Raw genomic sequence first — 12,863 nt, forward strand, 5'->3', positions numbered from 1 at the left:
GGTGTGTCAGACCCACCATACTTGCTCCGGACAATGCGAGAGGGCTGTACAAGCAATGATCACACGCACGGCACAGCGGACACACCAAGAACCGGGGTGTTGGCCGTCGAATGGCGCTAGCTGCACAGCATTTGTGCACCGCCGCCGTCAGTGTCAGCCAGTTTGCCGTGGCATACGGAGCTCCATCGCAGTCTTTAACACTGGTAGCATGCCGCGACAGCGTGGACGTGAACCGTATGTGCAGTTGACGGGCTTTGAGCGAGGGCGTATAGTGGGCATGCGGGAGGCCGGGTGGACGTACCGCCGAATTGCTCAACACGTGGGGCGTGAGGTCCCCACAGTACATCGATGTTGTCGCCAGTGGTCGGCGGAAGGTGCACGTGCCCGTCGACCTGGGACCGGACCGCAGCGACGCACGGATGCACGCCAAGACCGTAGGATCCTACGCAGTGCCGTAGGGGACCACACCGCCACTTCCCAGCAAATTAGGGACACTGTTGCTCCTGGGGTATCGGCGAGGACCATTCGCAACCGTCTCCATGAAGCTGGGCTACAGTCCCGCACACCGTTAGGCCGTCTTCCGCTGACGCCCCAACATCGTGCAGCCCGCCTCCAGTGGTGTCGCGACAGGCGTGAATGGAGGGACGAATGGAGACATGTCGTCTTCAGCGATGAGAGTCGCTTCTGCCTTGGTGCCAATGATGGTCGTAAGCGTGTTTGGCGCTGTGCAGGTGAGCGCCACAATCAGGACTGCATACGACCGAGGCACACAGGGCCAACACCCGGCATCATGGTGTGGGGAGCGATCTCCTACACTGGCCGTACACCTCTGGTGATCGTCGAGGGGACACTGAATAGTGCACGGTACATCCAAACCGTCATCGAACCCATCGTTCTACCATTCCTATACCGGCAAGGGAACTTGCTGTTCCAACAGGACAATGCACGTCCGCATGTATCCCGTGCCACCCAACGTGCTCTAGAAGGTGTAAGTCAACTACTCTGGCCAGCAAGATCTCCGGATCTGTCCCCCATTGAGCATGTTTGGGACTGGATGAAGCGTCGTCTCACGCGGTCTGCACGTCCAGCACGAACGCTGGTCCAACTGAGGCGCCAGGTGGAAATGGCATGGCAAGCCGTTCCACAGGACTACATCCAGCACCTCTAAGACGTCTCCATGGCAGAATAGCAGCCTGCATTGCTGCGGAAGGTGGATATACACTGTACTAGTGCCGACATTGTGCATGCTCTGTTGCCTGTGTCTATGTGCCTGTGGTTCTGTCAGTGTGATCATGTGATGTATCTGACCCCAGGAATGTGTCAATAAAGTTTCCCCTTCCTGGGACAATGAATTCACGGTGTTCTTATTTCAATTTCCAGGAGTGTATATCAACGCCCGTCCGCACCTGAAGGTATTAATATAATTCTAATTTCGTTATGTCCCAATCATGCTGCACAACGATCTTCGTTTGGGACTTCACGTGTAACTTACTTTCTGAAGTCCCTATGTAGGTATTTACTATCAAGTAATAGTATCAGAATGTTCGTCGTTTTGTAAACAATGCTTTCCATTAGAATTTTATTTTCTAAGAAATTACTGGTCCTCTCCTTACCACCCCCCACCCCCTGTGATTATAATACTTTCGCTACCTGAGCCAGCGTTGACGGAAAAAGATTTACTGTATGGGTACATAACTTTATAGCAATGATCGGACAGGTTTTGCACGATCTTATCGTAATGTTAGCAGATGCGTCGCCCAAAGACACCGTGCTGTCGTTCACTGTCACGTCTCCGTAAACTTTCTGCAATCACACACGATATCTTCGACGCTCTTGCAAAAGAGTTACATCTTTCAGGTTGGAACGCACCTCTGTTGCAGAAACCGCTTCAAAACCTACGTCAGCGCCGCCACCTATCGGAACTTCATGAAACTACAGTGCTGTGGTTCTCAACGTGGGAGCAATTACCCCCTAAGGGATAAAATGAAATTTTCTTTGGGGTAAAAAATAAACTATTCCAATCTGTTTCAGTCACGAAACTAAATTGTTTCGAAAAGATCATTACTATTATCACAATTTTGTAAGACTCTAATACTGATTATATAAGTTATCAATGATTACTTTTTCGCAGTTCGTAGCATTAGTGCAGTGCTGGCTAGAGATTCCTCCCATAGTCTACACAATACACACATATGTTGTGCTTTGTACCACGCATCGCTGATGACAAAAATGAGGCATATGCGTTACAAATATTGAAAATCTCAAGAAAATGTCTTCTCCAAGTGGTAGACAGTACCTGAGTAGTACATAAATTGCTTCACTACTCGTTTCGAAGGAGGTAAATGAATTAATTGGTAGCACGACTCAACAGTAACTATTTTTATTATTATTATTGCTACTACTATTATTATTACTATTACTGTGTGCCTGTGGTTAGACACAAAGGTTTAACAGCCTCATAGTCTACCAATTTTTGCCAGTTAGAAGTAAGTGCAGTGCACACATTTTGTGTTGGTTGATTTTGATTCGGGTTGCAGTGTGCAATTCACCAAGTGACGCAGTGGAGAGGAGTAATGCATAGGAAATATCTGCCTTCACTTTGACTAGTTAGCTTTGTTATCTGAGACGGAGTTTTGGGGAGTAAGTGTTATGCACCTCCAATTCCTTCGTAATTCATTCTCTCTCTCTCTCTCTCTCTTTCTCTCTCTCTCTCTCTCTCTCTCACACACACACACACACACACACACACACACAAACTAAATCCCGTTCATATTTAGTCATTTTAAAAACATAAGTGTTCCAACAAAAGCCTTTCATTCTACAACATAGTTAAATGTTAATGTTGGTGATAATGTGGGGGAGAGTGACAACAGACGGTAGGGGAAGGTGGGAGGGCGGTGGTACGAGCAGATGTCTGCTTGCACTCAGCTTGGAAACCATTGGTTTAGTTGCTGAAGCGCTAATATTCGACGAAGTTCCACAATAAATTCTGCGTTGTTTCAACCGAAGCAGGGCAGGAAAAAATGTGTCAGAATTCTGATTGAACGTCCCTTGTAGTGTTAGTGTCATGACATGCCTTTAGCCACCAGTACTGTTATGGCGACGTAGGGGTGAAACACAGGCACCGGTGTGCACTATAGTTCCACACAGTCAATAAGGGCCTGGACGAGGTGGCTAGGTTTTACTCGCAAAGCTGTTTTACAAAAAAAAAAAAAAAAAAAAAAAAAAAAAAAAAAAAAAAAAAAAAAAAAATAATCAGTAGAGCCGCTGCTCTTCGCCAGTGTCGACACTTTAATGGCTTACGGAGATGTTCTCTCTTCCTAAGTTCCAATTAACTGTTGATTTGGAAATTGACGCTAGAGAAGGCCTATTTCAGCTAAGTTTGTTGAAGAAATTAGTGTTGGCGTGGATGAGAATGCTGTACGCAATACACGGTCTTGAAGCAGGCCACAAGCTGTGCCACGACAGCTGGATATTCCGTCGTCCACACCCCACATTAAACATTTCGGAGAGCAATAGAGCAGTCTCTAGTGCAGTTCCAGGTTGTCGTGTACGCAGATGATCGTCACATCGAGAAATGATTGTAACATAGGAGCATACATGATACGCGTATTACTCTGTCATGTGGAAATTAAAATGTGTTGCTTTCAACAATTTGTTATTTATTTCCAAATGTTCTTACAAATATTTCCACGAGGTTTCATTGTCCAACGATCACTCGTTTTTCATCAGGTCCCTCTCAAGTAACTTAAGTTTAATTATTACGATCCTGTACTCCGACACTTACAATTGGCCTACAATTTTTTTCTGACACATATTGTCTCAGAACAAGACTGAAAATAGTTCCAGTTCCCCTGTATAGTCAAGGTTTCCGGACGTTATCGTTACCTTCTCCAAAGTACTCCCAATTTTAAATCTACTGCCGAGCTCTAGAATAGAAACAACATTAAACTGCAAGCCTAGTGCAAAATCAGAAGAAACTGAAAGTGTAAAGAAAAGCGTCTGTACACACGAAACTTTACCTCATGCCTGAACAGCTTCCTTTTCAGACAATAGATATTTATCCCCTGAATCGGTGACATACAATCTCGAAAAACTAGTACATAATTATTACCATTCAGCTATAGCTCATGGCTGTACATCTTCATACCTGTATATGCCCTGACACCAGTGCAATGAGTAGCGAGCCCTATAATGTTCACAGATTTAGAAGCATTTCTTGTATATGTTACAACTGCAGTTCAAGTTCTTGAAACAATAAAAAAAGGTTTTAATAAAGTAGCAAAGAAATTACAAAAAATGTTTGCCACGGTTGACAGCCCACAACCAATAGGTGTTTCGTCGTTTTATTTGTGATACGATGTGTTTTATATACGTAAAATAGTGCACTAATAAATTCTTGTTTTATTACAGCACCATCGATGAAAACGTGCAAGCAGACTGACCCTGACTTCAGCGGCTGCTTGAAGAATGCCCTCATGGATTCCAGACCGATTCTGAGACAAGGTAACTTTTGTCGAGGCAGTGATGCATTTCACGAATGTAGACCATTATTTTTACTTCCCCCTCCCAATCGTCGATATTGCATAAGAGGCAGTTGGACCAGTAGCGTGAAGCGGACTTCCTCGTGCAGTTCCTGGATGTCATGCGTCGGTGTTTTTTCGACTTAGGTTTCTCAGGGTCTATATAAAACAGCGCTTATTATTGTAAGATTTTGGGAAGATTTCAAAGCGGTGCAATGATCTGAACCTTATAAATGTCCAGAAACGGGAAATTGTGCACATAAAAACTTTGCTAATGGAGTACCCTTTGGCAATTCACCTGTGCCTGACAACTCGTCGGCATATGAATTTGTAACATCAGATATTTGCAGTACAGAGTAAACAAGGCGGCAAACTTCAATCAATTTCTAATAGAGACTGCTTGTAAAATATTCATGTCACCCATCCTAGAAGTGTAGGGAAATAATACAACCAGGATATATCAGAGGTATTGAATATTTACGAAGAAGTTCACATTGGATGGTTATGGGTATGTTTGAACCACAGCAACGTGACACGGCAGTGCTGATATACCTGACTTTACAGACGCTTAAATATTAAAGTCAGTTCTACCACTAAAAAAAGTTAAAAAAATTCCACATACCACAGCCACCATCATATCACTTCTGTAAAAACCTCAGTAACATGATAAGACTAATTATAACATGCGCAGATGCACTTAAACAGTCGTTCATACGTGAATTTAATGGGTCGTGAGTCGTGCTTGGGTACCTCAGATGTTAGAGCACTTGCCCGCGAAAGAAAAAGGTCCCAATTTCGAGTCTCGGTCGGGCGCACAGTTTGAATGTGCCAGTAATTTTCTTATTAGCGCACACTCCGCTGCAGAGTGAAAATCTCATTCTGGAAACATTCCCCAAGCTGTGGCTAAGCCATGTCTCCGCAGTATCCTTTCTTCCAGGAGTGCTAGTTCTGCAAAGTTCGCAGAAGAGTACTGTGAAGTTTGGAAAGTAGGAGACGAGTTACTGGCAGAATTGAAGCTGTGAGAACGGGTAGTGAGGCGTACTTCGGTAGCTCAGATGGTAGAGCACTTGCCCGCGAATGTCTCGGCCGGGCACACAGTTTTAATGTGCCAGGAAGTTTTTTATCAGCGCACACTCCGCTGTAGAGTGAAAATCTCCTTCTGTGCGATATTGCCTGATGGGACGGTGACGGCCGAATAGTACGTGTTAGGTTTTGGAAGATGATTTCATCCCCCTTATTCAAAGTGACCCTAATTTCGACCAGATGTGGTTCACGCTAGAGGGAGCACGACTCAAACGGAGCAGGAGAGTGTTTTGTGACCCGCAGGGGCACTTTGGGAGCCGCATTCTGGCTCTGGGGTACAAAGAGGCCTCTGGCATTGGCCTCGATTGGCCGCCATATTCTTCGGATCTGAGCAAATGGGACTCCTTTTTGTGGGGATAAATTAAAGACAAGGTCCACAGAAATAACCCCAAAGCCATTTCTGAACTGAAAACAGCCATGTAGGAGGTCATCGACAGCGTCGATGTTCCGAGACTTCAGCGAGTCATGCAGAATTTCTCTATTTACCTGCGACACATTATCACCAATGATGGCATGTATATCTAACATGCATTTTGTGGGGATAAATTAAAGACAAGGTCCACAGAAATAACCCCAAAGCCATTTCTGAACTGAAAACAGCCATGTAGGAGGTCATCGACAGCGCCGATGTTCCGAGACTTCAGCGAGTCATGCAGAATTTCTCTATTTACCTGCGACACATTATCACCAATGATGGCATGTATATCTAACATGCATTTTGTGGGGATAAATTAAAGACAAGGTCCACAGAAATAACCCCAAAGCCATTTCTGAACTGAAAACAGCCATGTAGGAGGTCATCGACAGCGCCGATGTTCCGAGACTTCAGCGAGTCATGCAGAATTTCTCTATTTACCTGCGACACATTATCACCAATGATGGCATGTATATCTAACATGCATTTTGTGGGGATAAATTAAAGACAAGGTCCACAGAAATAACCCCAAAGCCATTTCTGAACTGAAAACAGCCATGTAGGAGGTCATCGACAGCGCCGATGTTCCGAGACTTCAGCGAGTCATGCAGAATTTCTCTATTTACCTGCGACACATTATCACCAATGATGGCATGTATATCTAACATGCATTTTGTGGGGATAAATTAAAGACAAGGTCCACAGAAATAACCCCAAAGCCATTTCTGAACTGAAAACAGCCATGTAGGAGGTCATCGACAGCGCCGATGTTCCGAGACTTCAGCGAGTCATGCAGAATTTCGCTATTTACCTGCGACACATTATCACCAATGATGGCATGTATATCTAACATGCATTTTGTGGGGATAAATTAAAGACAAGGTCCACAGAAATAACCCCAAAGCCATTTCTGAACTGAAAACAGCCATGTAGGAGGTCATCGACAGCGTCGATGTTCCGAGACTTCAGCGAGTCATGCAGAATTTCGATATTTACCTGCGACACATTATCACCAATGATGGCATGTATATCTAACATGCCATAGCCTAATTCTGAACAAATACAGTGACGTTTAAATATGAACAAAGTGCATAGAAGCCTTAGTTTCTAACTATGTTACATTTTTGTCATTTAGTACAATTATTGTCACCCAATTCGTTATGATGATGAACTACTTCACAGGGCTCTCTTAGTACACGACTGCTTTCCAGGATACCAGAAAACGAAGAGAAGCGTATACCTTGAGAAACCTCCAAGTTCAGGCTCCAGTTATTAGTTTCTGTTTCGTTTACATTTACGAGACTGGTTTGTAACTTTACAATAAAAGTAAATTACAGAACATATAGGTTGTGAATAAAGCTTACAGGCGTTACTTGGACTTATTCATGAGAATAAGAAATTACAATGAAGCTTCAAAGAAACTGGTATAGGCATGCGCATTCAAATACAGAGATAGGTAAACAGGCAGCATATGGCGCTGCGGTCGGCAACAGCTATATAAGATAAGTGTCTGGCGCAGTTTTTAAATCGGTTAGTGCTGCTACAATGGCAAGTTATCAAGATTTAAGTAAGTTGGGTGTTATAGTCGGCGCACGAGCGGTTGGAAACAGTATCTCCGAAGTAGTGACGAAGGGTAGTTATCCTGTACGACCGTATCACGAATGTACCGTGAATATCAGGACTCTGCTAATAAAACCAAATCTCCGACATCGGTGTGGCTGGAGAAAGATCTTGCAAGAATGGGACCAACGACGACTGAAGAGAATCGTTCATCATGACAGAAGTACAACCCTTTCGCAAATTGCTGCAGATTTCAATGCTTGTCCATCAACATGTGTCTGCGTGAGAACCATTCAACAAAGCATCATCGATATGGGCTTTCAGAGCCGAAGGCCCACTCGTGTACCCTCGATGACTGCGCGACACAAAACTTTACGTCTCGTCTGGGCCCGTCAGTACCGACATTGGACTGTTGATAACTGGAAACATGTTGTATACTCGGTCGAGTCTCGTTTCAAACTGTGTCGAGCAGATGGACATGTCCAGGTGAGGAGATAACCTCATGAATCTATGTAGCCTGCATTTCAGCTGAGGACTGTTCAAGCTGGAGGAGGTTCTGTAATGGTGTGGGTGTTGTCTGTAGCTGGAGTTATATGGGACCCCTGATACGAGTAGATACGACTCTGACAGGTGACAAGTGCGTAAGCTTCCTGTTTGATCACCTGCATCCATTTATGTCGATTGAGAATTCCGACTTGATCAATTCCAGCAGGACAATTGGACACCCCACACGTCAAGAATTGCTGCAGAGTGGCTCCAGGACCATACCTGATTTTAAATACTTCTTCTGGTCACCAAAATAAGCAGACACGAATATTATGGGACATATCTGTGGCGCCTGGCAACGTGCTGCTCGGAAGGGATCTCCACCCCTCGTACTCTTACGGATTTATGGACTGCCCTGCAGAATTGATTGTTGCTTCCAACACTACTTCACACATTACTCGAGTCCATGCCACGTTGTACTGCGACACTTTCGCGTGCTCGCGGGGCTCTACACGATATTATTTAGGTGTAACATTTTTTTGCTGTTCAGTGTATATGTTGTATTGACGAAGGTACGCATAATATAACTAGGATGTGTTTTCTGCTCTGGTCGTCAAAGACGTGATTTGTTGATTTGTGTTTTCCTACGAATATGTTATATGGGTCTTATTGTCAGAAATAACAAATTGTATCTCGAATTTTAGTGACAATCGTTCCGTGAATTACATGTATCTCTGAATCCAAAATTATGACACAATTTCTACATACAAATTTGCATATTTTCGATTTGGAAAGAAGTCACGTATAATGAAAAGTATTTTTATGGCCCCTATCTACTAAGCTTTCGGACGTAATAGGAAGTTCCAGATGAGAATTTAATTTGTAATTTAACGTAATTTTACCGTTCGTTAGTTTCGTTTTTTGATCTGTTATTGAAACTAAATGGTCATTTCTATGTTATTAACATTCAGAAATTTGGTTACATGTAAAATGTACATTATAATTAACGTATTCTGAAGAATATTTCATTTGCATATTTAATTGTAAGCTCACTTTGATAAAAATTTTCGATAGTTAATAAAATCTTCTTTTAACTCATATTTTATTTCTTGAATATAGTCCTTATGGAGTGCCTACCTATGTTACCTACAGAAACGTTATATATGGACGGATTAAGTGGTCAGAGATATATCTTCTCGAAACCGGAAATCTCGACCAGAAGTCGTTAATGAATCTGTCCATAACACGACTATAATGTTACAATCCGATCACCCAAAACAGTCAGATAATCATTGGCTGTAGTGCGACTTTGCACGGTAACCATTGATACCACGATATGGCCTCACAATTAACACGGAACAATGGCGAAATGTTACGCCAATGGTTTTTGTAGTAATTTGCGTAGAACCACTTATTTGCGAATGTTCTCAAATGTCTTGATTGTTGCTTTCTATTTAGTGTCTTGCTCTTATTTGTAGGAGTGAGTCAAGTGCAGCGAATCAAAAACATAAGATGTTATTCATCATATACACTCCTGGAAATGGAAAAGAGAACACATTGACACCGGTGTGTCAGACCCACCATACTTGCTCCGGACACTGCGAGAGGGCTGTACAAGCAATGATCACACGCACGGCACAGCGGACACACCAGGAACCGCGGTGTTGGCCGTCGAATGGCGCTAGCTGCGCAGCATTTGTGCACCGCCGCCGTCAGTGTCAGCCAGTTTGCCGTGGCATACGGAGATCCATCGCAGTCTTTAACACTGGTAGCATGCTGCGACAGCGTGGACGTGAACCGTATGTGCAGTTGACGGACTTTGAGCGAGGGCGTATAGTGGGCATGCGGGAGGCCGGGTGGACGTACCGCCGAATTGCTCAACACGTGGGGCTTGAGGTCTCCACAGTACGTCGATGTTGTCGCCAGTGGTCGGCGGAAGGTGCACGTGCCCGTCGACCTGGGACCGGACCGCAGCGACGCACGGATGCACGCCAAGACCGTAGGATCCTACGCAGTGCCGTAGGGGACCGCACCGCCACTTCCCAGCAAATTAGGGACACTATTGCTCCTGGGGTATCGGCGAGGACCATTCGCAACCGTCTCCATGAAGCTGGGCTACGGTCCCGCACACCGTTAGGCCGTCTTCCGCTCACACCCCAACATCGTGCAGCCCGCCTCCAGTGGTGTCGCGACAGGCGTGAATGGAGGGACGAATGGAGACGTGTCGTCTTCAGCGATGAGAGTCGCTTCTGCCTTGGTGCCAACGATGGTCGTATGAGTGTTTGGCGCCGTGCAGGTGAGCGCCACAATCAGGACTGCATACGACCGAGGCACACAGGGCCAACACCCGGCATCATGGTGTGGGGAGCGATCTCCTACACTGGCCGTACACCTCTGGTGATCGTCGAGGGGACACTGAATAGTGCACGGTACATCCAAACCGTCATCTAACCCATCGTTCTACCATTCCTAGACCGGCAAGGGAACTTGCTGTTCCAACAGGACAATGCACGTCCGCATGTATCCCGTGCCACCCAACGTGCTCTAGAAGGTGTAAGTCAACTACCCTGGCCAGCAAGATCTCCGGATCTGTCCCCCATTGAGCATGTTTGGGATTGGATGAAGCGTCGTCTCACGCGGTCTGCACGTCCAGCACGAACGCTGGTCCAACTGAGGCGCCAGGTGGAAATGGCATGGCAAGCCGTTCCACAGGACTACATCCAGCATCTCTACGATCGTCTCCGTGGGAGAATAGCAGCCTGCATTGCTGCGAAGGTGGATATACACTGTACTAGTGCCGACATTGTGCATGCTCTGTTGCCTGTGTCTATGTGCCTGTGGTTCTGTCATTGTGGTCATATGATGTGTCTGACCCCAGGAATGTGTGAATAAAGTTTCCCCTTCCTGGGACAATGAATTCACGGTGTTCTTATTTCAATTTCCAGGAGTGTACATCTGTCCCGTCTGCTTCATATATGTAAGTAGCAGTACAGCGCCGCGTCTGCTTATCCTTTCTCATACATGTTTTCTTTCCAGGAATTCCGAGTCTAGGCCTGCCATCTATTGACCCGATGCACTTCACACAAATCAGCATTAAGGACACACCCGATCGGCCAGTGTTTCTTAACCTGGAATTCAATGAGGCCGATATGTTCGGCATGGGCGAAGGAATTGTTGATACCCTTGAGTAAGTAGCTGCTGCTGCAGCAGAGCAAAATCTGGTGTGATGCAGTACTCCGACCTAATAAGCTCTCTGTGAGTCTCTGCATAACTGATTCAAAAATTTGAACTTTTTTTCTGTAGTCAAACCTTGGCTTTCCACTGCAAGTTTTACACTCCACACCTCCATCCATTACCAAATTTATTGTTTCTTGATGTCCCAGGACGACTCTTGTCTACCCATCTTTTAATCTATTTTTCCAAAACCCTCGTTTCTCCCAAATACGACTGAATACATCTTCATTATTTAATCGCTATACTAAACACATCAATAGAAGTCGTCCGCGAAACATTTTCTATTCGCTTCTTGTTGTGCTGTCTATCGTCTACGTTTTACTTCCATACAAGACTACACCTTAGACCAAGGCGTACGGAAAACACTCTCTGACACTTAAATTGATATTTGATGTTTATATTCTTACGTTTTTTAGAAAATCTTTTCTTGCTGTCGCAAGTCTGTGCCTTACATCCTCTTTTGATTTCCTATCTTCCGTTATTTTGCTACTCAAACAGCAAAATGTCTCTCCTTCTGTTAGCATTTCATTACCCTATCAAATTCTTTGTGCATTTCCTATTTTAATCAGCCCATTCTCGACTATCTTCGTTTTATTTTTGTTGATGTTCATTTTTTAAATTTTTGTCAAGACGCCATCCATTCTTTCTAATCGTCCTTTGGTGTCTGTGACCGAATTAGAAGAAAATTTTTTTTTTTGGATAGCACTCATGTGAGAATGCACGTTTGGAACTAATAAAGTAAGAACGTGCTGGATATCAGGTGGACGAAGACTTTTCAGATATTGTTGTTCTTCATCATGAATATCACGCACTTCATGCTCTATTGATAAATGAAGTACGTGCCTTGAAAACCAGTGTTAGAGCCGTGCAGTGAGTAATCAATCAGACATGCATCAACAAATTGGACACACATAAAGGACATTAATCTGCGTCACAAACCGCACAGGTTGCGAAAGGTTCTTATTGTTGCAATTTTTGGTGCGAGGTACTTGCAAAACCCTTCAGTCTTTCCCTCTCATAACAAACTATATTCCATTAATAATAAAACATTTTATCATATTTTCCACATTATGGTTTTGTTATAGAGGGCCAGGGCAGTGACCATTACATACTTCAGAATAGCATTTTGCCAAATCTGGTTATGAGAATCCGTCGGACGTGTGAAGTTGCTAATGGGACATTGCTATCAGAATGCACATTCGCTGATCATAGATACACAAACGACCTCCATCACAGCTGCTGTCAGTGCAACTGGGAGAAGGACACAGGCAAAGCTGATATGCGCTGACGGCAGCTAATCTCGCATTCTTGACTGCTGTGGCGAGAAAGACACACACTTACCACATCCCGACGTCATAGCCAGTTAGCTCGAGCACGGATGCTACGGTCTGTGTTGCCACGAGCACAGGTAGCACACTACTACGGTGCTCTCGTTGATGACATGGACTGAACCCCAGAAAGGCAGCGAATAGCTCTGCATGAAGTGGTTGGAGTCATGGAAAGTTATGTCATGGACTCTGTGCGACAGATTGGTCTGCAACACTGGAGTCTGCATACAGCTG

At 44.6% G+C, this 12,863-nt stretch overlaps 1 protein-coding gene across 1 annotated transcript in view; it reads left to right on the forward strand.

Moving 5' to 3' along the window:
• LOC126284656 (protein takeout-like) overlaps positions 1–12,863 on the forward strand; it is a 30,554-nt gene that overhangs the window by 5,338 nt on the left and 12,353 nt on the right. The window contains exons 2-3 of the mRNA XM_049983761.1: positions 4,414–4,506; positions 11,104–11,254. Coding sequence (XP_049839718.1) covers positions 4,414–4,506; positions 11,104–11,254 — 244 coding nt within the window. The remainder of the gene's footprint in view (positions 1–4,413; positions 4,507–11,103; positions 11,255–12,863) is intronic.

Source organism: Schistocerca gregaria, chromosome 8 (assembly GCF_023897955.1).
Source record: "Schistocerca gregaria isolate iqSchGreg1 chromosome 8, iqSchGreg1.2, whole genome shotgun sequence".
In the NCBI taxonomy this organism is placed as follows: Eukaryota; Metazoa; Arthropoda; class Insecta; order Orthoptera; family Acrididae; genus Schistocerca; species Schistocerca gregaria.